Source organism: Simochromis diagramma, unplaced genomic scaffold (genome assembly GCF_900408965.1).
Source record: "Simochromis diagramma unplaced genomic scaffold, fSimDia1.1 OVJJ01000419.1, whole genome shotgun sequence".
Taxonomy (NCBI): domain Eukaryota; kingdom Metazoa; phylum Chordata; class Actinopteri; order Cichliformes; family Cichlidae; genus Simochromis; species Simochromis diagramma.
The window spans coordinates 4,873,954-4,899,926 of record NW_024387244.1 but is presented as its reverse complement, the minus strand read 5'-3'; the positions used below and the strand labels follow the sequence as shown (position 1 = coordinate 4,899,926).

The following is a 25,973-nucleotide window of genomic DNA, read 5'->3' as shown; positions in this document are numbered from 1 at the left end:
CTCCATCACACCAATTGTAAGTCCAGTTCTTTTGTACCGGTTTGCCTCATTAAGAATAGCTTCTTCACAGACACCCTTCCACTGAAAGCATTTTTGGTAATGTTTCAGTGAACAGTAGCCTGATTATACATCTCTCAGGCCTTTTGTCAGGCCTACTGGATTTCTTTCCTATTTCTTAAGGACACAACTGTGTGCTAAGTGGCTTAACAAACAAAAACCATTCTTCTGGAAGTGTTCAAGTACAAAGACTGGACTCAAAATGAATGAAAAAGCAGCCAATGTCCAAAGAAAAACTTTGAAAGAACTTTAGAAAGCCTGGAGAACAATTCCTCAATCTCCTGTTGACCACTTTAAAAACGTACAAAAAAGTCTGGCTCCTTGGAAAGAAAAGAAATTAGGGATGAGTATGAGTGCTATAAACAACAGTAAACTACAAGCAAAACAACACAAAACAGCTTGAGTAAATATAGAATAAAAATGCATTTCTTAATGTTTCTTCGTGACAGAACCGAGAACTCATGGGAATCTATTTCCTAAATATTGTCTTGTTGAACTGTAATCCACATGCAGTGGTGGAAAATGAGTCTTTACCTCATTAAGAAGTATTTCATACTTCAGCTGTCTGAGATGGAGCTGGTGCTGGTACTCCACTGGTTGCCAGCCCAGGGGGCAGGCCTGTCTAACAGGTCACAAGAAAAATGTGGGGGGCCACTGGATGATTAATGAGAGAGGAAAGAAGGAAAAACAAAGTTCTGATACACAAATCTGTATTTATTCTGTGGACTTGTTTGTTTGGTGGAGCTGCTAACAGCTCATCTGACATATGAAACCTTACGATCCTTTTAGCCAGTTTCATTTGCCAGGGAGCTAAGGGTGAAGGTGGGTGGCTGGTGCAGTTAGGAGGTTCAGGAAACACTGGTGCTTTCTTTAGGAGTGCATTGTATTTTGTATCATTTTAACAGGAAACTCTTAATGTGAAAAGTAACTGATAATAAGATTAGTAGTAAAAGCACATTTTTCTAGGTTTCAGAATTGAACCTAAATATAAATCTCATTACTTTTCAGCCAATTAACTGAACTTAGCCTTAGTCCTTATCAAGATGCAGACAGGGACTCTGGAGACTTTTTAACACCTTTTTAAAAGTTTTAACCCAGTGGGATGTTTAAACAGTTCAGCCTAATTAGTGTATTTAATTTCCATTGCTTTTACGAGGATCTTTACTAAATAAAACACTTCACATCCTGTAAACGAGTCCAAGTACATTGCACCTCATAAGCATGTCTCGTGTCTGCGCTCTGAGGACTTTCCTGAATGGCATGCCATATGACGCCACTTCCACTCTTTGGCAGTGCATCACCCAGCAATCAGCAACTGCTAAAGAGTTACAAAACTGAACCAGAAGTTGAACCCGAGGGAGAGCAGCATCTGGCACTGTCCCGTGTCTGCTGGTAAGACAAAGGTAACACAGATTGGGAGGGGGGCCAGCGAAGGACATGACAATTTACAGAAGATGATTATAACTGTCATCTCTTGTTTATAAACACAGTCTTGAATTATTATTGCAAATCACAAGGAAATGTATTGTGTCAGCTAGACGTTCATATTTTAAATGCCTTTTAAAAAAAGCAAGAGAAAAAATAAAAATAGATTTTTCAATCATCCGGAATTAAAGTTCTAAAATTCTTTGCTTGACAAGACACACGTAGAAACTAGAATAGAGATTTAAAGATGGAAACACACACGTGAAGCCACACACCTGTTGTGTTGCTAAATGTGTATTCGCTGGTGCAATAGGGTGGAGGGGGGTTACAAATCAATGTAACTCTTGAGTTAAACAAATGCAAGTAATGCTTTAAATAAGCCACAAATAGTGAAAAAAAAAGCTAAGAAGAACAGGAAAGCACCCTCTTACTTTCAGTAACCACAGGCACATGGACACATTTGCCTTCTCTTTCCTTGCGTGTGTGCGTGCTCCTTCCCCTCTCTTCCCCCACCATACCCTTACCTTTTTTTGGACCATGATACGGGGGACCCAGATGTTGCATTTCACTGGCCAATGGTGAGGAGAGAGGGGCTGGATTGGTGTGCAGTCCCGATGCCCCTTCTTTTAAAAACGGCTGAGCTCCTGTCTCCAGCTCAGCAACTCAACTCACACGAAGGAGCAGAGGCAAGAGTGTGCCCAAACAACAGCCTCAGTCACACCTGAGGACCTGAAGTAGCTACGCTCAGCTGAGAGCTGAATTAGTTCGTATCGATGCTGTAGAGAATCGCCAGCACAATGTTGGGATTAAATAAAGTGGCGCTGCTGCTGTCTTTCCTGGCCTCGGTGGCTCTGAGCCAAGGTAGGTGAAGATTGATGATTGAACTGCTAATATATTATTATCATGTCAGAATGACACAATCCCAAGAAACAGCTGTAACTACAGATTTGCCAACAAAATGATGCTCATGAAACTGCAAATGTTGAAAATGAACCTTGAGCAATTTTCAGTTTTCATTTCATAATCACACAAGAAAGAGGGCCAGTTTATGAGTATTAACACATGTTAACACATGCACAACTGACAGTAACTGTAGAGTTTCCCAAGTTGACGGCATTTCCCTAAAGATGTCAGAGTGGGATGTTGAAAGAATTTAGACAAATGTCTGAAGATGAGCTCATATGATAAGAGTAGTGCATGATTAGTGTCTGTGTACTTGGATTACTTACATTGTTGGGACATTAATCTGTGTTCAAAGTCAGCCTACTCCCTTCTGGGGATGTGAAGTCATGAAGTCCGTATTGTAAATCACAAAATGTTGTGAAAGAAGATGTGGTTTGAGGTTAGGTTTAGGAAAGTAGAAATACTTTTTACGGGGATAATAAGTCTCTGGCAATGTAAAACTAAGTCAAAGTAACATCCTTTGAAGCGATGGAAACGTGCGATAAGACTGCCTTATTACCTCTTTATCTTGAAATCTCGAATCTAAAGCCATATGCATGTTTCTCCTGCACTTTTAATAACACAAAGGAGTTGGATGGAGATGGAGTGGGATATTAAGGAGAAGAGGTCATGAAAACTGTCCCTGCAGTGTCGTTTAATCACAAAACAACAACAATTTCGTGATTATGAAAACCCTAGCACAGTAGCCGCCACTATCAGCAAACGGAAGGCCTGCTTTATGAAAATTGTGTCCAGCTTTTATTACTTGACCAAGATCCAGTTTGAAATTACAGCTTTTTTTTGCACTATTTTTCTAATGTAGCTCCCGGTTTTTAATGCTGGTTAAGTGTTGGTTATCTGCAGACATTAGCACAACACAGTTTCTTCCAGATGAAATTAGAAGTTCTTCCCAGCAAACTTCACTCTTATCGTCCACTGAAAGTTTGCCATTCTTCCTGAATGACACCAGTAGCAGCACTTTTTCCAGAGCTGTCACTTTCTGTTCGCCTTACAGCTGCTTCACATTAGGTTTTTCTCTCTTTTTTCCAAAGTGAAGGAGCTGGCAGTTCATAAAAGCAAATGAGTGTGAATACACCTTAATAGTCTCCATGTCTTGTTGGGCTCTGAAGCCCCTGAACTGTAAATGTCTTTGTGCCATTCACTGATGAGTATATATAAAAAGATTAGAGACCAGTGAAAGTGTATGTATAAATGGTGATTCATGCTGACTCTGATTGAACAGAACACTCCAACCTTAAAATGGATCGTAAAAGTTTAACGCCTCATGCCACGCTCCTTTAGCAGTACATCCACATCTTGCAGTAAGGTGGTGCATTTTTGTCCTTATTTCACCCTCTAACATTGGGAGCAGTCCCTAAAGATATAAACGCAGTCACCTTGGAAACAAGGTGCAATAATCACAAACCCAGTGGCCCACTTTTCCACCTGCTTGGTTTGTGCTCGGCTTAATGACAAAATGGAATAAAAAAGAGGAATAGGAGAACAGGTAAAATTACTTTACTGCCTTCTTTTTTTTCCACCGTCACACTGGCCAGCATTTCACTCTTTCCTTTTCACTTTTGATGACCAGTTCAGCCCTCATAACTGCATTCAATCCACTGCTAAAGTAACGACTGCGTGTCTCCATCTGTCCTGCTCGTCTTCATCTGCTCGCCTTTTGTTTCTAATCTGTCTCCCTCAGGTATTTCCCCACAAATACTTTCCCCACCTTTCTCCTTTCTATCTCTCCCTCAATCACACTCCCTCCTCCAAACATTCTCTCCTCGCCTTGTTTCTCAGTCACCCTCTCCACACACCTTAGAGCTTAGAGGTTTACAAGCTGTTTTTCTATTTAAAGTTGGCAGCTGCTGCTGAATGCCCAACTTAGAGGGGAAAACAGTGGTATTACCACCTTTGGGTGTAAATCTTTCTCTTCTCTTCTCTTCTCTTCTCTTCTCTCCATAATTTTCAGGCAAAGCCAAAATAGTTGGTGAGTAGCTAGAGGGCTGTTAGTCAGACGGAGGGGTAGTTCTCCAGATGCTGACCACTGTCTGCTATAAAGCACAGAGCTGTCTGGCCAGCTGACTTTAATGACTGACGCAGAGATTACATAGGATCAAACGAAAAGGCGCAAACTCCCATTAGTGACATGCTGCAAGCCACAATCACATCTTTCATTGCTTTTCTTTTCTACTCATGTGTACAGACACAAGAAGAGATGCCAAGAAATTATTTGTTGCAGGAGTAATCAGCTGCTTTACATTTTCAGCTTCTGGCTCAGTACCTGTGCACAGGTGGAGAAGTTCAACCTCCAGATATTTTTGCTTGAGAAATTCAACACTGACAAACGTTTTTTAATAGTATCAAGGAAACAATGCGGTGTTCCACAAATATCCTCCTTTAAATACACAAATCATCTGTTATACTTTTGTAAATCCTTAAATCATGTGGTTGGTTTCCACCATTAGTTAATGTCACGGACAAAACTGCTGATTTTAAGGAGCTACAGATGTTTATAAGTTTTGAGAGCCTTTTGGGAAGAAGAAGAAACTTTGGGGTAAAGAGAGAGAGAGATAGGCACTGAGAGAAAGAGCAGACTTTTCTGAAACCACACACACCTCAGCTAAGGAGCTAGCCAAACGCATAAACAACTTCCAGATGACATGGCAAACGGATCATCACATACACAGGCCCCCACACACAATGCATACACAGTTCATGGATGGAATGCCTCTGATTTTAACAGAGGACTCCTGTGGCAGCTGCAGTCACACACACTCCTGAGCCCGAGCACGAGCGACATCAACAAATAAAGCATAACCCCATTCTTTGAGCGAGCTTTGCTTTGTCTAGTAGGTTATGTAACACGAGGAAGCATGCTGGTGTTTTCACATCTTTTCCTTCTTGTAGGGATCTGGAATATTATAAATAAACAGGATCCAGACCTTTTACTTAAGCCTCATCTGTCTGCCAGCCTGCATCTGGCACAACCATAACTCCCTAATATGAGTGAAATCGTGTTGGGTGAAACTTCATAAGGTCCTCCATTTTCTCCACAGTTCCACTCTTCAGCAGCTTTTTTATTAGATTTTGGCTAAGGTAGAAATTTCTCACTCAGAAAGTGAAGGAGAGCAAGGCTGTCCTTCACAAAGGCACCAGGGCTTATTAATAGTAGATTTGCCTTTGTGCAGCCAGGCTGTAAGTGAACCAGCTGTATTTCAGAATGAACCACTGTGACGTAAATCATTGAACCCAAAGCTAGTTCTCTAAAATAAGACTTGCAGTTGTCACAACAGACCTATGGTGGATAAAGAGGACAATGAATGCAGCGGTGGATGAAAAGTAATCCAGTAGCTATGTTTCAGACATATAAGTGACATTGCTTAGTATTCAGGAACTTACCATGTTGCTATATGTGGAAAAGGATGCAGATCTGTTTGAACGCACCAGTGCAGCTATCTTGTTACCTTCTCCAAGGTTTGTCCAAGGTTTATGAGGGTCACAGTGAGCATGGCTAAAACTGCTGGCACTTGAATGTAAACATATTTCATTTTGAAATGACTAACGTAGTTGTTTCTAACAGGACAGCCTCACGTTTCCACCAAACTGCATCTATTTCCTAAACTTAACCATGCGATCTAAACAAAGCTAAACCACAACATGTCACATCATAAAAGAAGTTTATTGTTCAGCGGTGATTTGACAAGCGCCAAATGAGCCGTTAAATCAGAAAATCAGAATCAACGTACACAACGTTTGGGTTGTGTAACAGCAGCTGCAAAAAGTCAAAGCGTAAAGACATTTCTGTTCACAAAAAAACCCCAACCCCATGAACAAGGTATAGTGCACCAGTCAGTCCCTTTAGGCTTTTAAGCTATTTTCCTAAAGCTTAAAAAGGAAATAATAAGTTCTAACTTTGGTCCCGTTGGCTTGAAAAACGTGTGTTACTTGCCTCTTGATGAGGTAAATTCGCTCACATACCAGCCGCATGAAGCAGTGCCCCAATAAAATCCCCTAGCATTTAAAATTCATAATGTGTTAACATGTCCCTCAGAAGCACAATAAGCTTTGAGTGCGCTTTGGGAGCCAAGCCACTTCATCCCAGCCATTACTAAGGTCACTACCCCAACATTTGCCTTCTTCTGTAGCTAATCTGGGTTTCCTCTGTCTGCTTTCTAAAACCATTAGTCACCCTATAATCCACCGAATTGTTTGCCATTTCATTTTCATCATTATCAGACATCTTGAAATGATAATCCTGCGGTTCTGCTGTGAATTCCCTTTGCTCTGGTGTGAAAAGGAAAGAAAAATGTTATGTAACAGGAGCCGAAATAGTGTTTTGGAACTTCTTGGAAATAACATGCGCTTCAGGATGGGGAGCATTATTAATTAGCCACAGGAGTTTTAATTCATTTTTAATAAAAGAAAGAAAAGGCTTCTTTGTGCACACAGACACACATAAAAAAATGAACAAAAAAAAAAAATCCCCTCTTGCCCCTGCGGGCGGTCTATCCTTCAAGCTCGGGTCCTGTACCAGAGGCCTGGGAGCTTGAAGGCCCTGCGCAGTATCTTAGTTGTTCCCAGGACTTCTGGACAGAGATCTCTGATGTTGTTTCTGGGATGTGTTGATGATTTGTGAACATCATTGTCACTGAGAAAAACTGTGCTTTACCTGCTCGGGAGACAAAAAAAAATTGTGAAAAAACTATTTGAACTGATTTACTAAACTAAATCTGCAGGAAGAGCCACATCTGCTCACCAGATCAGTGTGAAAGCATTTGCTTCTGTTTATAAGTCATTCCAGGGTATCAGAGAGACAAAGCTGATCTGGAAAAATATCAATGGTTTTTAAAGCCAAGGGCATAAAAAAATCAACAACCATGAAGGTCAGCTGACTGTCTACGTTACCTTAAAATGTGAAGTTGATGTTTGTCCTGCTGAACTGTTATCCTTCTTTTGGTAAATCTATCAAAAGCCATCAGGGCTTGAAAAGAAATGTGCTGGCATGAAACGAAAGACTTGAAGTGAGCTGTAAAACCAGCGGGGACTGGGATCGATACCGGTCTCTGTGCTGGGCGCCTCTGCTCGTAAACTCAGCAGCGTCTCTCCCACAGTTCTAAGCACTTGCACATATTACACACGCACACTAAAGCGACATAAGCCACTTTTTGTTTCTGTCACAGACTGACATTTATTTTTTCCGCATGGCCACATTTCACATTTCTTCCCAGAGTTTCTAGCGAAAGGAGAAATGTCAAGCAAACAACTGACGCTTTTCAAAACATAAAAAAAATTTGTGCCGCAGGAAAATGAATCATTGCACATCAAAGCATGCGTGAAAATGTACGGTGCATGCTTAATAAATCAAAGGGAAAAAAATTACATGAATGCCAGCTTTAATATCGTTCTTTTTCTAAAAGGTTAGTATTTGCTTACTTCTTACATCTACTGCTGTGTGTATGAACACACGCGCTTAAAAGAAAATGATGTAAGACTTATTTAGTGATGTAGGCATGCAGTTTGTGTTCAATACATATTTTGCAGTCATATGTCCTTCAAATAAAACCAATTGGCATGAAATTGCTGCATGTGTTTGAGTAAGAGAAAGAGGTGAACAGAAAGCTTCTGCACAGAATATCAGATGACTCTGCAGGTTCAGATTTTCTCAACTGAAGGTTCATTAACATCCTCAACAGTAGGTGCTTATTGATGGATCAAGAGGAGAAGGGAGGACAGAGGAGGGCAAGAAGGACTGAAGAATGAGAAGATGCATGACAAAGATTTCTGGGGGAGATTAGAGAGGGATTAGAGAGTGCCGCTGCTGAAGAACAGCTATGATAAAAGAGAAGACAGAGAGGAGTGAAAGGGGAAATATAGGAAAAAAGAAGAGTGATGGATAGATGAAAGCTTCCATCTGAGAGAAAGAAAAGGGAATAAATCTTCAGTTTGTTGTTATTTAAGCAGAAAGTCTCCTTGCCTCGAAGAAAGAGCAAAACGTGCACGTGTCCATACAAAATTAGAGTAAATCTCAGCAGCTGTTCAAAACGCACACACATTGAAAACTTGATTTTATCAATAGTGTAATTTAAGCAAGCACAAGTATAGATATTTTCAAAAAGGTAACACACTCTCATCTCCAACACATGACTTCTAGAATTTCTTTTCTTTCTTCTTAAAGTTTCTCAAGGACAAAAAGTGTAAGCTCGGTCTATAACCAGCTGTTTTCTTGTGTACGCAGAATCACTGAGAACTGAGAGTCATTCAGACAAGAGACGGAGAGTGGCCTTCAACATGTACGCTGACTCACAGACAACAGGTACCGGCGGGAGATTGAGAGCTAATTCTTTGGCAGACATTTTCAAACCGCGAGAGTTTAAATATCAGCTGAAAGCAAAAGTGCAGGCAGATTCTGGCCAGTATTATAAAACTATCAGTACGCTCGTTATTGCTATTTGACTTGCTGATTTAGCAGCCTTACTAATGGCTGTGACTAAAACTTTAAAGACTCTTGGTAAATCCTTTAGCTCCCAATAAAGATGTTACCTCAGAGATTTTATTCCTTTGCAGACTCGTAACTCAGAAAACTTTAAACTCCAAGGCATGAGGCCGAGACATAATTTTAGACACAGTGTGTTTTGTCTTTGTATGGTGTCCATTGCTTTTAAGAACACATCTGCTTGGAAATAATAGAAAAAAGATGGTCCTTTTAACTTTGTCTAAGTCATCCAGCGATGCTGTCTAGACATCCTTGGCTACAGTAGTAATAATAGTTAATTACAAAAATACTTAATTACAGATACTTTATTCAATGGAATAATAGAAGCAAATAAAGACAGGGCTCAAGTCTGGACCCAAAGCTAAATAAAAATCACTCCGTGCACCATAATAATTCCTGTTTGTTCCCCTAAAGGCCTGTTGTTATGGAAACCGTGTTTCTGATCAGTGAAGTAAAACAAAGAGTGGGAGTTTTTAAAACTATAATTGCTTATGTGGATGAGGTTATCTTGCAGCTCATGTCACAGTTTTTTCAGCAGTTATTAAGAACAGATAGAGGTGTAACACTAAAAGACATTTCTGTACAAAAGATGTATGACTAATCTGCTTTCTAATCATTCACTGTTAGCATAGCTGGGAGGATCGTTTGCCTCAGTCAGCTTTCCGTGATGTGAACAGCTTTAAACCACCACATTAATACAATTAGGAGCATTTCAATAAACAACATTTTTTTTTAACTATACAGAAACAGCTGTCTGTAACACATAATCAATTCTTGGTGGACATTATTGTTTGGGAGTAAAGCAGTGCTTTACTTTAAAAGGAAAACAATCTATCACATGAGGCTAATCGGTTCCTTTTATTTACAATTCCTCATGTTTCTCAGTAGGAAATTGTTCAGGTTTCAGAACATGCCACAGATGGAAAACTAAACAGAATGCCTCATGACTCAAGCCAGGGGGCATGGAAAGATCCTCAACAATACAAAGCTCCCTGGAGTATATGAAGTCAGTTTTAGATGATAGTTGCAGACCCCTGAAAGCTTGTAACCCATCCCTGCTGTTCAAGTCTTTCTTAATTCTTAACAGTGTCCCCTCATGTAAAACTAGCTCCAACCTCCACACCACAATTATTATTTTTTCTAATGTTCTATCTTTGTGGTTTTCATCCACGTCTTCCCTTCATGCGCCTCCAGGCGTGACTGAATGGACATCTTGGTTCAACATTGACCATCCTGGGGGAAATGGAGACTATGAGCGCCTGGAGGCAATTCGTTTCTATTACAGAGAGAGAGTTTGTGCACGGCCTACAGCCATGGAGGCTCGTACTACAGACTGGGTGGCAGCGGCAGAAACTGGGGAAGTGGTTCATTCAAGTCTGGAGAAGGGATTCTGGTGCATCAACAAGGAACAGCCACATGGTCGCGTTTGTTCTAACTACCATGTTCGCTTCCAGTGCCCCCCAGGTAGAGTCGATTACAGCAGCCCAGGGCTGCGGAAGCCTTTTCTTCACAGAAATGAATATTTAGCCAAAACACTACAAAAACTAAACAAATATTAAACATTGTAAACATTGGTGCATAGCTACATCTTTCAAGATTAAAATGTCCGTCTGTCCTCTGTAATATGTTTTTAGTGCAGAGCTATTGGACTGAGTGGAGTGAGTGGGGCCCCTGTTCAACCACAGTTTGTAATGACGTGGGTGTCCAAGTCCGCCGGAGGAAATGTGTGAGCGCACAGCCCATGCCTCTGCTGTTGGTGCCAGCATGTCAGGGGCACCATTCAGAGAGAAGAGAGTGCACCACCCCACCATGTACAGGTAACAGCCAAAAATCAATCACCACCAAATTTCGGACAGGACCCTAAGCTAGTGTAGAGAATATGGTCTTTGAAGTACACATAAAATATTTTAATCAACAAAGTGATTCATAGTGTCCCTCTTTATTGGTGAATTCCCCAAAACATTCTTTTTTAAACCATTCAGTACACTGTAAAAAAAAATTCAGTAGAAAAACGGAAAATGTCCTGGTAATTTTCTGCGTCCAATGTCCATTTACGGACATTTCCTTCAGCTATAAAATGGAAAATTCCATTTATTCACAGTATATTTTCTTTATCATTAATTTATATTTTCCATTAATAGCAACAGTCTTATTGATTGAAGCTGTTTCAGTAAAGTTCTAAATGCAGCTAAATCCTTTAGAAATCCTATAGTGCAGCACAAGGGAGTTAACAATCCATTTGATAGAATGATTCACTGAAACTCCCTTCCGTTGTGTCTTTTTGTAGCTAAATGGAGTCCATGGGGTCCCTGGGGGTCATGTTCAGTGACCTGTGGTGGAGGTCGCAGGATTAGGAGAAGGACTTGCGTAAGGACTTCAGCGACAGTGCAGTGTGTGGGACGGCCTGTTGAAATCCAGAAATGTGGAAAGACTCCATGCCCAGGTATGCAAAGCCACACTGCATTTAGCTGTAGTGAGGCATTTCATTACTTTGGTGTCTTGATCAGTATCTGCTAACATCTCAACGCTTTCTTTACAAAAGCCAAATGCCAGTATGTGTGCACTGAAGGCCATCCCAGTGAAGACTGCAGTCACTGCGTGTGCAAAGGCCACATCCTACATGGTGATATCCACAGCGTGACCGGTGTCCCTGTGGCAGGAGCCTTTGTGTCACTAGCCAGCCATCCCAAGGTCATCCGTGCCCGTACAGATGCTATGGGTCACTTTAAGCTCCTAGGAATCTGCTCTTCCAGCCCAACTTTAATCACCATCAGGAAGGAGAAGTTTGCCCCTATCACTGTGTCCACTTCCAGTAACACCACAGGCATGTCCTGGGTCCGGGCTATTCTTAGATCAGCTGGTAAGTGCAGATAAATGAAAGAAAAGTGATTACATATTTTTGGATTGTTCTTAAAATAGGTATTATTACAAGACTAGCATTATTATTATTCCACATAGTCTACAAATCCTTCAATCATATTCTCAGACGACTGAAAACAGGAAATTGACAGCTCTACAACGTAAACAGTTTGGACTATTGTGAGACTTTACATAGCTTTGAGCAGTGACTTGGTTGCATGGAAACCAAATAAAAATAGACTTCAGCTGCTTTCGAAAAGGCAATTCCCTCAACAATCATTTTTCACAAGCTCAGAGACCGACGGGCGAATAAAGTGTAATATTTGAATTTTATGAGCTCTCTATGACCTGCGGCACCATTCACAACAATCAGAGTAAAGTCTTGATGATTTGCTCCTTTCTGCTTTCCACAGAAAAGCCGTACATTGTGAAGCACCCAGAGGATAAAGTGCGTTATGAGGGAGGACGGGTGCTGTTGTGCTGCAAGGCAGCAGGATCACCAACACCTGACAAATACTACTGGTGAGATGAACATCATTGTTGGCACACTCTCATAGAATAACACTCAAAAAATAGCTACAGTCCTCCCTACACTTATGAAATGTATAGTTTTTAAGTTACAGGTTATAAAACTAAAACATAAGCTCTATAAGCTAAAGTCATCTGATAAACCTTCCTATGAAAGTCATTGTACAGTCATTGTTAGCATAAATCATCAAAATAAGTATAACTGGTGGCATATTTGCTAACATTTTAGATATAATTTTAAATATAATTGCTTAGCTGATTAAAGTTCAATAAACATTCCACAATAATGTAAAAAAGTAAAGTGAAGAACAAATCACTCTCTCTGTTTCTTTCTTTGTGTCTGTTTATCAAGGTATCACAATGGGACTCTGCTGGACAGGAAGGTATACAAGTATGAAGAGGAGCTTGTACTGCGAAATCTGAAGCCAGAGCAGTCGGGACAGTATTACTGTAAAGCCAGCAGCCCTGCAGGAAGCATCAAGTCCTCCCCCGCCTTCCTTACTGTAGTTGGTATGTGTAGCACCAAACAAGAATGGCAGAAACAAAGAAACCACTTCCTCTGCCAGAGCGAATGCCCCATTTAGTTTTTTGTAAGTGAAGACGCTGATCTGGATTGGCACCAATAAGTTTTTTCCCTTGCCCATGCACCACCTCCGCACCAAGTTTATGAAATGCAGACTAGTAGTATGTATGTAGTCCTGCTAAGAGAATGACAGATGTGTGACCCTTGAAAAAAGTTATATAGTGTATTTACATGTACTGCATGCAAAGCACTGAATACCAGTGTTTTTTCTGTTTCAAGGTTGTTCTTTAAGTAAAAATAGTAAAGTTCTAGTAAAATGTAATTAATCTTCATCAGACTGAGAAGAAATAATTTGCTATGATGATAGAAAGCAGCACACAGGGATTATAGCTCAGGATGGCTACCACCCGAGTGCATTTGACAATGACGTATTTAGTCAATGTCTTGCACTGGTTCAAGTATAACCACTGACAAAAAGCAAACAACCGCAACTCTACTGTATAAAGAGCAGCTGCCTCAGAGATTGAATACACAGTTAAAGAGGAATGTCAGTGCTGAGCTCAAACCAAGTCATCCATGAGCCATGTCTACGCATTAAGAGGAATCAAACAAAACCACAGTGGCTTACAACTGAAAGAGAGGAGAAAGTCAGTTAATAAACTATCTTTCATTAAAAAAAAAAAACCAACATGGGAAAATGAAAAAATATCAGTCTTACGATCTGGCAGAGCCTGGAGGAATAGATTTTTATTGTGTTTACATTGGTTGAAACTACAGCTTTCTAAACAGGGATTCTTTATTGTGTGAGAGGGCTCTGGACACTGTAAAACCTCAAACCCAATTTTTCCAGAACACCCAGTGTTGAGATGAAACCCAAGATTGTCAATAAATTATGTTTCTTTTCTCTCTCAGACTCAGACAAGTATGTCTTTCCACATCCATGTGGGAGAACCCCACATACACAGCTTATATTCTCCAGGTGCTTGTTAGTTAAGACACAGATTAACAAACAGGCTTTTCATGGAACAGTGCTAAAGCAATCAATTCTAGGCAACAGACAAATCCCTGTACTCCAAAAGTCATTATGGCTGGAGAGACTTTATGTGTGCAGAACAACGCCTGCACCTCAGAGCGGGATGATAAACATGCCAGTTTCTTTTCCCCTTACACATAATGCAGAAGTTTAATTTGAATAACACAATATGTTTACAGCTGTTCAGGAGGTTATATGTTATATAATTCATGATCAAAGGAAACTTGCAAAGCAATACAGCAATCTACAAATCAAACTGCTTCATGTGTTTGCAGTTATTGACTTATGTGGGAGATGGTGAGCTTGACAGGGATACTTAACTACAAACAACCATGATATCCTGCATAATAATTATGCTGCCAGTGGGTTGTTGAACAATTGGTCGTTCCTTCCAGCTCCCAGTTGGATGGTTGGTGAAGAAACCTTTTCTTAAGCTTGAAGTTTAATTACCATTTTATGCATATTTCACAATCCAACTTGGCCACTTAAATGCACTTTCAGGTCATGCAGACCTTGGGCGTTTGTGTGTACTGTGTTTTTAATGTGAACATCCATGTGTGAAAAATAAAGGTATAAATATTTTTATATATTCCACCAGCAAGTTCTAACTATTCTCTATACCTGTTCCACATTATGCTTATAAATCAATATGCAATTACCCTCAAACCAGCAATTTTATTTTAATGCTAGATTGTATATTTGATAAACTTTCAAGAGCAGATACAGCAAAGCAAATAGAACATGAACTGCCCTGTTTTTAATATGTTAACTCTGCATTTACTTCCGAAACACCATCAAAGTCACATTACACAGCAGTCAACTTAAAATTTATGGCAATATTTCTTTCATGATGATGAAAGAACAAACGCTTAATGTCATTTATTGTCTATTTCACAGACAAAGGAGCACCAGCATGCAATTCTACCCCTGAAACACATCTCATCAGGCTACCCAAAGACTGTGTTCAACCCGGGACTGACTCCAAGTACTACAATGCTGGCCGCTGTCCTCACAACAAATGTGCTGGTTCCCTAGATTTTGATATGGGCTGCAGAGATGGAGCTGGATTCTGTTGTGGTGTTAAAAATATGGAAAGCAGAATTATTGACTGTGGTAGCTACAGCCTCCCCATCCGTGCTGTGATACAGTGCGGTTGTCAGAAGTGTGTGCAGCCAACTGTGCTGGTTCGAGGTCGAGTAGTCACAGCTGACAATAATGAGCCTCTGCGTTTTGGGCACATCTACATTGGTAAAGAGAGAGTGGGTACCACTGGATACCAAGGAGGCTTCACATTAAGAATCACCCCTGACACACAGAGATTAGTTGTAAATTTTGTTGATCCTAGTCAAAAGTTTATTGACACGCCCAAGGTGTTCATCTTTGACAAGAAAAGTGGATCTATTTACCACGATGTGAAAGTGATGAGAAAACAAACACCAATTGATATCAATGCAGGAGAGACCAATTTTATTAACCTCGGAGAAATTAAAGATGAAGACCCCATAGGGCAGTTGGTTATTCCTCCTAATTCTTTTCATAAGGACAATGGAGAAATCTACGAAGGAACTGTCAAAGCCAGTGTCACATTCATTGACCCGAGAAACATCACTACTGCAGCAGCTGCCCCTGGCGACCTTAACTTTGTGGATGATGAAGGTGACATGCTTCCTTTAAGGACCTATGGCATGTTCTCTGTAGACTTCAGAGATGACTCCAACAAGGAGGTACTTGGAGCTGGCGCTGTCCAAGTCCTCCTTGACACACAGCACGTCAAAATGCAAGAACACATTCCCCAGATGAAACTGTGGTCTTTAAATCCCGACACAGGAGTCTGGGAAGAGGAGAGCGACTTTTCTTACAGCACAACAACTACTGGTGGTCATGGAAGGAGCAAGCGGGAGGAGCGCACATTCCTCATAGGCAACATGGAAATCAGAGAACGCAGACTTTTCAATTTAGACGTACCTGAAAATAGACGCTGCTATGTCAAAGTTCGTGCCTACATGAGTGACAAGTTCCTACCTACTGAACAGCTGGAGGGTATCGTGATTAGCTTGATAAACTTGGAGCCCAAGCCTGGTTATTCTTCTAATCCCAGGGCATGGGGCCGCTTTGACAGTGTCATAACAGGACCTAATGGGGCCTGTTTACCAGCTTTCTGTGATGCCCAGAAGCCTGATGCTTACACAGCTTATGTCACAGCAATGCTGGGTGGGGAGGAACTAGAGGCAGCTCCTTCCTCCCCAAAGATGAATCCAAACATCATTGGAGTCTCTCAGCCCTATCTAGATAAAATAGACTACCAGCGTTCAGACCATGATGATCCAGCATTAAAGAAAACTGCCTTCAAAATCAATTTGGCAAAGCCTAACCAAAACAATTTTGATGAGACCAATGGGCCAATATATCCATATCAGAATTTAATAGCTTGTGAAAATGCCCCTGTTGATGCTAATCATTTCAGGTTTTTTAGAGTAGAAAAGGACAAGTATGAATACAACGTTGTTCCCTTTGAGGAGAATGATTTGACAACCTGGACAGGAGATTACCTGTCCTGGTGGCCTAACCCCCAAGAGTTTAGAGCATGCTTCATCAAGATCAAAATTCTTGGACAGAAAGAAGTCATGGTCAGGTCAAGGAATCTGGGAGGAACACACCGAGAGACAAAGGGCCAGCTTTATGGAATTAGAGACATTCGCAGCACTCGGGATATGCGAGAGTCCAATACCTCAGCAGCATGTGTAGAGTTCAAATGCAGTGGCATGTTATTTGACCAAGCTGAGGTGGACCGGTCCCTCATATCAATCCTTCCACAAGGTAACTGCCGCAGGATCAACACCAACAACCTCCTACAAGAGTATCTCATTAAACATCCACCAGTGGCTCAAAACAATGAGTCTCATGCTTTCACCATGTTAGCACCCGTTGACCCTTTGGGACACAACTATGGTATCTACACAGTCACAGACCAGAACCCTAGAGTGGCCAAAGAGATCGCTATTGGGCGCTGCTTCGATGGCACCTCAGATGGTTTCTCCAGAGAGATGAAGTCAGACTCTGGAGTTGCACTTACCTTCAGTTGTCCAGAGAGGAAAATCAACAGGGAAAGCCTTTTCCAGCGTCTGCAGACCAACCCAGGTCAAACTTTGTCTCAGATGGCGAGGGACATGAGAGAGTTAGATGGTCTGCAGATGAGGAGATCATCCACCCAGGTAGTCGCTTATCCTTCAGAGCAACGGGGTAGGACCCAGAATCGCAGAGTCACCTCAACCACCAGAAGAAGAGTATCTACACGCATTCAGTAATGCCAACAGAAGTGATAAAAAGTAGGTTGAAATAATATAATTTGATCAGTGTTTACACTAGCAATCACATCAAAATGATATATCTATAATAATCTTTTCTTTATATTGTTAGGTCTTCAGTTGAGAGTCATATGATGGCATCAAGTTCAGAAGATTGTCTGTCTGCTGATGAGTGTGAATCCCCCCTTTACTATGAAAATCACAAACCCGAGACAGACATCAATTTAGAAAACTCATTAGGTCTGACGTTTAATTGAAGAATTTGGTATATTAATTTCTCCCATCCACGGTAAAAGACAAGTATCATTTGTTTTTATGTAACTTGGTGACCGGCTTTTATTGACTTTGCTCTCATTTTATGAATGAATACACTAAATTGAGGGTTGAAATTGGAACTTTTATAGAGCTAATTTGTGGCATTCCACTTCCATAGTGGGTGTTTTTGCTGACATATCTTGATGCTTGACCCAAAACCAGAAATTTAAAAACTATAAATACTATGGTAGACCCCAAACACTTGGTAATTGGCCATAGCTTTCCACTGAACTCATACTTTTCCTCAAGATCGGAGAGAAACCAACGTGAGGTCCTTGTTGTCTGAAGCAGACACTGAGCCCTTATTATACAAACTCAGAAACTCTCCATGAAGTGGAGGAACATGCAAAAGAGACAGTGGGGTGAAGCATGCCACCCAGTGAACAGAGAATCTTTTCAGCCATGCTTCTCAGTGTTTTTCATTAGTGTACCATATTGCCAACTGTGATTCAGACAGACGTTCTTCCACACTTACTTAAAGTGTGGAAGACTGAGGTTGTCGTCATGACAAGCAAGGACCTTACTCTAGACTGGCACTTCAAAATAAAGATAATTGTTTTTGGAAGCATGACATAATTTCCTACCCCCCTCTGCACATTCCACATTAGAACATCACCAAACAAAGTGTTACTTATAATAATCTATTCCTCAATACTTTCATTCTCAGCAAGAAGCTCTTTCAGGGTCTAAATGAACTTTGTTTTTGTTCTAGGGCAAAGTGTTTATGAGCTGCCTTTATATCTTGAAGTGCAATAAATATCATTAAACTTGAGAATGAATAAAATTCAGCATGTTTCAAACTATAACAGTTCATGAAAAGTGCTGCTGGTGAATTAAATAAGTTTTTCATGTTGCATGTTGTGTGGCTAAGGTATTTGTACCTTGCACAAGAATCTTGTTGTTGATTTAGTTGTATGATTTTCAGCCAATAACTGAAGTTGTGTTGTGCAACTCTTTGACTCTCTGAGTCACTGTTTTTTTTTTTTTTTTCATTCTTTGTAGCATGAATCTGCTGACTTTACAATAATCTTTTTGGCTTCAGTTTGCAATCTTGTTAGTAGGACAAAAAACTCCACTGTCATTTCTTAATTAACAAAACATGATTTCTCAAGCATGAGAATTCAGAAGAAACACACCTTGTGTTTACAAGTCAGGTTTTTATTAAGCTATGTAAAAGTATGAGTAGCAATACAAATAAATGTAGACTATAACGCCATATGGATATGGAAATAGACACATGAATTGAGTATTTGGCTACTTTAACTGAACTAAGTAATAGGCATGGAGTTTACTCAGTGATTAAATCTATTGTTTATCTGCAGTATGGGGTTTTGCAGACCCATGGGAGAAACCCTTCGAGCTGAACTAATCCCAAAATGAATAAGGTGCACTATGGACCTTGGAGAAACCAGAAGAGGCTGACAAGTAAATATAAGCCTGCTGCTAATTAGAAAATAAATTACATATTCTCTTGAGGACTGTAAAAACAGTTTGACTTTCACAAACAACCAAATTGAACTTAAGCAATCAGTAATAAATTGGGCACAAGAGTATTATGGACACATATTTCCTTTGAAATTGCTACCGAGCTCTCTGCACATTTAACATTTGAAGATGTCTTTTTTTTCTCAGTTCATTTGTGCTGTTATATTTTTAGTTCTGATGTGCAACAGATTTATCATTTAATATGCTGTAAATGGTATCATTTCAAACTTGTAAATCTTTCTATGTGGAGCACATAACAGCACTCCAAACATAGATCTATAGCTTGGCAGCCTGTGCAAACTTCAGAATTATCACTGACCTCTCTAATCACAGGCCTGTGGGCTGTGTGTGAACGAACAGTTCAGATGTCCAGTTGGAAACAAACATGTCCCAGCAGCAGATACAGCTTCCACCCCGTAAGAAAGATGATGATTGAATCCAGGTGTAGGAAGAGATAAGTCCTATAAAATGCAATAGTTTGTGAGGTCAGCTGAAGGGGCCAAACAGATGTAGAGCAACTAAAGGAAATGTTAGACCAAAGACATCAGAAGGAAGAGAAGCAAGATTATCTAGTGATGAGTTTAATCATTTCAGGGTACGGTTTGAAAAAGAAAAAAAGGGAAGGGAAAATATTAGTGGTCTTTGGCCTCATAGCCCATCACTTATAGAATCTTGAGCTTTGAAAGTGGTTGCACATGGAAGAATGCAGATTTTCTTCAGGGAATGCTTTGACAGGAGAATTGGCTTATTCATGAGAAGAAGTTATCAGGAGAGCTTGAAGGACAAGGTAACAATAATAGCCTGAGTAAACCATTATGTAAGGCTTTGCATGGAAAAATAAGCTGTGCTCTCCAAACAGCCACTTTGTCTTTAGGGAACTTCAAAGGAGATTAAAGAACCTCTGCAATGTTTGGTTTAATCGCTCAAGAAAAAGTTTCCAGATACTTTAAAATCAAATAAAGACAGTTTGAGCCTGAAACCAACAGATAAAAGAAGATGAAAATATTCCTTTTTTAATTAAAAGAAACTGTTTATCTTGACTCGTTGGCAGTAGTAGTGGCAAACCTTTTACTTTATTTAGTGTCAGAATCATGAATATGATTTATGTATTTGTGTTTTAAACTTCTAAATAAATTGTTTGACATTTGGAGTTAGCTGGGTACTGGCTGTATTTTTTTAATGAACCCACTGATGTAAGGGTATCATCACTATTCTCATCTCCAAACTCTGGCAAGGAGGAGAATGAGCGTTTTTCCCAAAACAGGGAACTAATGTCTAAAGCATACTATTGGTATAGTTACAGCTTTGCAGAATTCTTGAATGGTAGAAAATTGGATATTTTCAAGTGTATTTCAATCCATCTGGCAAAATTTGAGGTTTTTTGTGGCAACTGATATTCGAAAAAAAAAAAAAAAAAGAATCTAAGGAGTGGATTTCTATTCAAAATACTTGACCTGAGTTTGCCTCTGTCACTGAAATGTTTCTGCAGAAAAGCACAAGTCTCTGAATCCACCAGAAACCATCCACAATTTATCAGAAACTTAAGCGTAAACAGACATATCCATTTTCTCTTCTGTATAGTCCAGCAGGGTCTCAGGGAGATCATAATTTATTCACAAGACGGTCAGCCTTACACCTTTCCACCGCTTTCTGGAGGACATGGAGAGAGTTGCATACTTGCCACTGCACCCCAGGAAGCAATCCTGAGTAGTAAAAGAATTACATAAATCAGCTCTTGATAATAGTCTGTAATGCTAACTATTGCATGGAGATGCTGAATGCTTTGTTTCTCTCTGAATTAGGTCTTTATGTGTAAATTGTGTATTGTATTAAATTTGGTATAAATGTACGAACGAACAAGTGTAAATAAATGATTTTGTGTAAACATTTTGTTTGATGTTGTCCTCTGAACTGTGTATAAGTTTAACAAATGAACAGTCTAAAAATTGGAAAAAGTTTATTTAACATGCATATATATTTTTAATAAATAAAATGCATAGATCTAGTTTTACTTTTTCCATCTTACAACAATAAACAAAGTTTACAACAAACATGATACTGATGATACTAACTTACAACAGAGGGGTGAATTTAAATGCATTGGTGTATGCAGTCCCAGAGACATACACTAGAAATACAAAAGAATATAAAATACATTTTAGGAAACATAACAACATTCTGATGAGAATCCCAATTTTCCCAATGTGCCTCAAGCGTCTCAAAACATTCCTGCGGAATCTCAAACCGTTACTTTGACTTTTCTACTGACACAAAATAGCCGTATCTCCACTTTGTTTGCACATTACCCTTCAGGTGATGAAATGTAAGACAACACAGCGAGACGTCTGGTGCACATAACATTTTTAACCAGTGGAATTATTATTGTAATAAAGTTGCACAACAGGGAGCACAGTAGGGAGGAAAACTGGAGTGTTGAGCCACACTGTCATTGACACCTTCGTGACGGGGTTCTGTGCGTCTGCCAGAAAACGAAGCTGACAGAAAATATAGGAGTGACTGCTCTCACCACGAAGAGAAAAAAAAAAACACACTGGCATCACTGCTCACACTCACACACGCACAGCTAGGAAAACACATTTTTCTTAAGTCAGTGGTGCATTTCAGGTCGTGAACCTTCCTCCGGCGCCTTACTAACCGTTCCTCGTAAATCCCACTGCGTCAGTAACAGACAAACCTGTCTGTGCAGAAGACAGGAATGAAGAGAAATGCTGATGGAAACGTGTTAGCTGTGGAATTGCCACCAACTGTAACCACAGTGTCCTTGATGTGTTTTCTATTTGCTTAAACTCTAATTGGGTTAAAAAAAAGTTTTGCAAATAAATCCTGGAAGAGAGTTTCTTCCTATGTGACATTGCTTCAAGGGCACAACTAAACAAGTGTGCCTCTCAAGTCTGGAATAATAGGAAATATAGTAAACCATGAAATAAAATGACACTTAGATGCAAAATGTGGGCTTTACTAAAGGAGACCTGTACTGGTTATTCGAAAACGCTAACATGCAAAATATGATGATTCTTTTCAAGAAATCAAGACGATGGTGTTCAGTTTTTACTCATTTTTACTCTTTATTTTATCAATTTTAATTGAATTAAAAACTCATAGTGCTACATTTTGGATACTCCTATTGCCTCTGTGATTCGAAAACCAAACTGTCAGTCTGCTGACTTAGCATCTTGGCGCAATAACCGTTTTTTCAGGACTTGCAGTACAGCCAGTGGATATCCAGGTCAAGCCTTTATTTTCTATTAACAAAGCAAATATAAAATTAAACTATCATCAGACAAGATTGCAGTTTGGCGAATGCGTTCCTGTTTTTGCTCCCCACATGGATTGCTTTATTTGCGTGTAACCGAAGCCTGCTCAAATGCGATTGGTCAACAGAACTCGGATTACAAGTGGATTGTAAACGGAAAAAAATCTGTTCGGAGTTTTGGTAATTTATATTTGAATTATAAACAGCATTTGGAAGGATTTTCAGTTTCTTCAAACAGATTTGTTTTTGCTTGCTAGTGCATATCAGTGCAACAAGGCAGAGAGGCTGAGAGCTTGAGAACTGAGATGAAAAATGGTGAGATCCACTCCAATTGCAGGGTTTTGATCAACAATGAAATGGAAAGTGCAAATGGCTCAAATCTGAAGGTAAAAAACTAAAGTGCACATCAAATTTACTCTGCAATATTTCCACTAAAAATCACGATATTTTCTTTTTAAGGAAGAAAAAAAAACATGAAACTGCATAAATCCACTACCTTTATCTTGCATCTATTGTGTTATCAAAAATCAACAAGTGCCTGCGCATGGTTCTCCATCTCGAATGCCAGCAGCAAGAAAAACGCAAGAAACTCTCCTGGATTTGGTCCTGAGAATACAGCAATCCAAGAGAAACAAAACTGAGAAAATGAGAGATACGGCTTAGAAATGTTTTTGGACGGCTTGGGTTTGTGGAATAAGTCTCAAAACAAACTACATTAGGTTCATTACACAAGTCTAACAAATGGACAGGAGGACAAAGCACCTGCTCTGAGGTAGATCAGCTTTTCCGATCTGGAGGAAAAGGCTGTAAGGACAGATGACTTCTGTGCTTCACATAAACATTTCCATCCTCCAGCTTGACTTCATACACTTGTTGCTGTAAAAAAAAGTAAACAAAGAAAAAGAAACAGAAGTTAGAAGAAACACAACTCCCTAAGCTACTTTAGGAGTAACCTTCCAAGTCAAAAAAACCCTGCCTGTCACAACACACAGTTTGATGTTGTTTAGTCTAACATTTGACATGAGTGACATAAAGTGATGTATATTTAAATCATATGTGGAAAACGATGAATATAAAAGAGGATAAAATGTCAAGCTTGATTTTTTCATTGGAACAAAACAAAACAGAAGATCTCAAGCTGAACATCACCTTAACTCTATCTGACGAGCTTTGGTTTTTATGTCCTGTCTATCAAAAACATGCCATCTGTCTAAGATTAAAGGATAATTGATGTGAATGCAGTATCAGCTTTTAGTAAATGTAAAAAACCTGATATACATTCAGGTGCCTAAATTTACTGCTCCTACATGCAAGTTAAATAAAGTGATTAATCAACACTCCTTATAAAAAGCGTTTTTGGTGTAAAACTAAAGCAGCATTATCAGGACACACTTTATTACTGACCTGTAGTGATGTCCCTGACTTCCCAGTCCTGAGATCAAAGTTATAATCATGCCAGGGACAGAAGACCTGCAGGACTCCGTCAGCCTCCTCAATGTCCCCCTCACACAGAGGACCGCCTGGATTTCCACACGGGAAACTGTTAATAACCGTTTATTCTCATAACAATCCCTGCTGCCATCTTTATTCTAGAAAAATGCGATGCTTTCATAACACTAAAACTTAAGACAGCAGGGGGCATGATGCCATTTCCCCTCTCAGCCTTCTCTTATTTTAACAGTTAATCACCCACAGAGACATTTTCAATAGGCTGCATATAAAAACGCGACGTGACGCGTTTGCAATGTTATACATATAACTGCGCTCTACTCTCGCGTTTTAAAGGCCCTGCTAAAGCTAAATCTAAGCGGGTATAAATGTGTTTTTGTTGTTGTTGTTGTTGTTGTTTTTACCGGAGTGTGAACAGCGAGCATCCATTGCGAAAAACTCCCCCTTCACATAGAAGAGGCAGACATCGGAATCATAGCCGAGAGAGGAGTGCATTAAACGGCAGCGCTTCTTGGAAAGCTCCGAGGCAGGGCCTATGAGTCTCCATGAAACGCCCCCCGTGTTTCCCTCTTCATCTCCGGAGCCAGAAGCCATAAAGAACGGCGAAATGACCTGTTTTTCTATTTTGCACTACTACAGGCCTCCCTTTTTCCGCCGGTGCAAATGGATTTGACAGATCGCTCTGTGCAAATATTCCATATTAACCACCAGACCGACTGGTACAACGCTCATCCGATCGGACTGAGCTGCTACCATCCCTGCTGCAGCCTGCCAGCAAACCGCGGGACGCCGTCAAAAAAAGGAGACAGCACAGCGCACAAACACAGAGCTACATATGAATATGACTGTAGCCTAAATGATGAATGAGCAGAAAAGTTAGCCTAGGCTACTCGAAATCTGCTAAAGCTGTGCAGGCTATCCGTTAGAACTGCAGATGCTCTAAAAATAACAGCAGCAGCAGCAGCTATTGGAGTTTAAAATGCAGATGCAGAAATCCATCACAAATGCATCTGTTGCATTATGAATGGGCGGTGATCAGAACCTTAATGTTCTTTGATTACAGTCTGTAACATCAGGTCGCTCTTTTTTTAGTCTTTTATATTCAAACAATGCACACACAAAGAAAAAAAAATCCCATTATGGAAGCTTTCTTGGTGGCCCGTTGAGTTTATTGGAAAACTTAAATTTAGCCTACCAAGTATTGGACATCTTCCAAAGGAGTGTGCTAAATGTGGAACATTAGTTTTTATGTACTGTGCAAATAGTTCGAAATAATTTCTGTTATTTGGTACAAAGCAGGTTATTGTTCCTTCACTGCACATTCCATACTGTGCTCCAGACAGGTATTTCTACTGATTATTTTCAGGTTAACTTTTTCCACGGTGCAATTTTCTTAACTGTTATGTCAGTTCTGTGATCTTGCGGCAGCAGACAAAGAACATATACAATTTAACCAAATAAAGACATTAAAACACATATAGAACAACTTTGGTCTGTCAGTTTAACCACACTGACAACCATCATGTGAGTCCACATCAGCCATCTGTCTTTGATCAAAGATCAAGGGCTCATGATTAACAGCTGACCTTTAGAGTAGTACCAAATTTGAGGTTTCTGTGATCTACAAATTTGTTCAAATGATAATGTGCAAAAAGCAAAAACGCACACATTAAATGATAACCTGCATTTTTTTAAAACTATTATTCAAATTGTTTTAAATCACTTTATTGAGCCAGTAATTATGCAGGTGGTAGTTTTGCCTTTAAGTAATGTGCCGTAGTGTCTAGACTGGAGTGATGCAAAACAGAGGCCACTTGTTCTGAATCGTGATTTTGCGAAACTGACTCATGTAAGTGCGCAACACGAGTGAAGAGCAGAATAGCAATATTGTGAAAATGTGTCAGGGACAGGAAGAACTAATGGAACTGCATCTTGTCAAGAGTTGGTGCTCTGCGAATGTAGATGCAAAGCAAGGGAGAGCCAATGCAAAGAAATTTGAGCTAAACTGCGTATGGAATGTGCCTGAAGTCACGATTCACCTCATTCTCCTTGCAGTTTAATATTTAAAAATATTACCAGCTGCCATTTATGAACAACTGTCAGTGTTTCTTCAGCCGAGTCACATCACCAGTTAGATTTTGTGTGCAGTCGTACTGAAAGATAAAGTTTGAGATTCCGTGTCAAGCAAACTTTCTGAATGCTTGCTCCTAAGAAATTGCTACGTTGTCCTCTAGATTACTGTAAAATCTGTACCTTTAATATATGCCTGGACCAACTGTGTA

The 25,973-nt window shown here is 39.9% G+C and overlaps 2 protein-coding genes across 2 annotated transcripts; one reads left to right on the top strand and one right to left on the bottom strand.

Moving 5' to 3' along the window:
* The first annotated feature begins 1,876 nt into the window (after window positions 1–1,876).
* cilp2 (cartilage intermediate layer protein 2) lies at window positions 1,877–20,424 on the top strand. Its single transcript, XM_040052866.1, has 10 exons — window positions 1,877–2,343; window positions 8,663–8,740; window positions 10,115–10,384; window positions 10,555–10,737; window positions 11,208–11,363; window positions 11,463–11,780; window positions 12,193–12,301; window positions 12,660–12,817; window positions 14,761–17,189; window positions 17,281–20,424. The coding sequence occupies exons 1-9, from the start codon at window positions 2,280–2,282 to the stop codon at window positions 17,166–17,168; spliced, it is 3,744 nt and encodes a 1,247-aa protein (XP_039908800.1). The 5' UTR covers window positions 1,877–2,279; the 3' UTR covers window positions 17,169–17,189; window positions 17,281–20,424.
* Window positions 20,356–24,866, bottom strand: si:ch211-212d10.2 (uncharacterized protein LOC557710 homolog). Its single transcript, XM_040052877.1, has 3 exons — window positions 24,096–24,866; window positions 23,647–23,762; window positions 20,356–23,118 (listed from the first exon to the last, which is right to left on the bottom strand). The coding sequence occupies exons 1-3, from the start codon at window positions 24,283–24,285 to the stop codon at window positions 23,020–23,022; spliced, it is 405 nt and encodes a 134-aa protein (XP_039908811.1). The 5' UTR covers window positions 24,286–24,866; the 3' UTR covers window positions 20,356–23,019.
* Window positions 24,867–25,973: the final 1,107 nt, after the last annotated feature.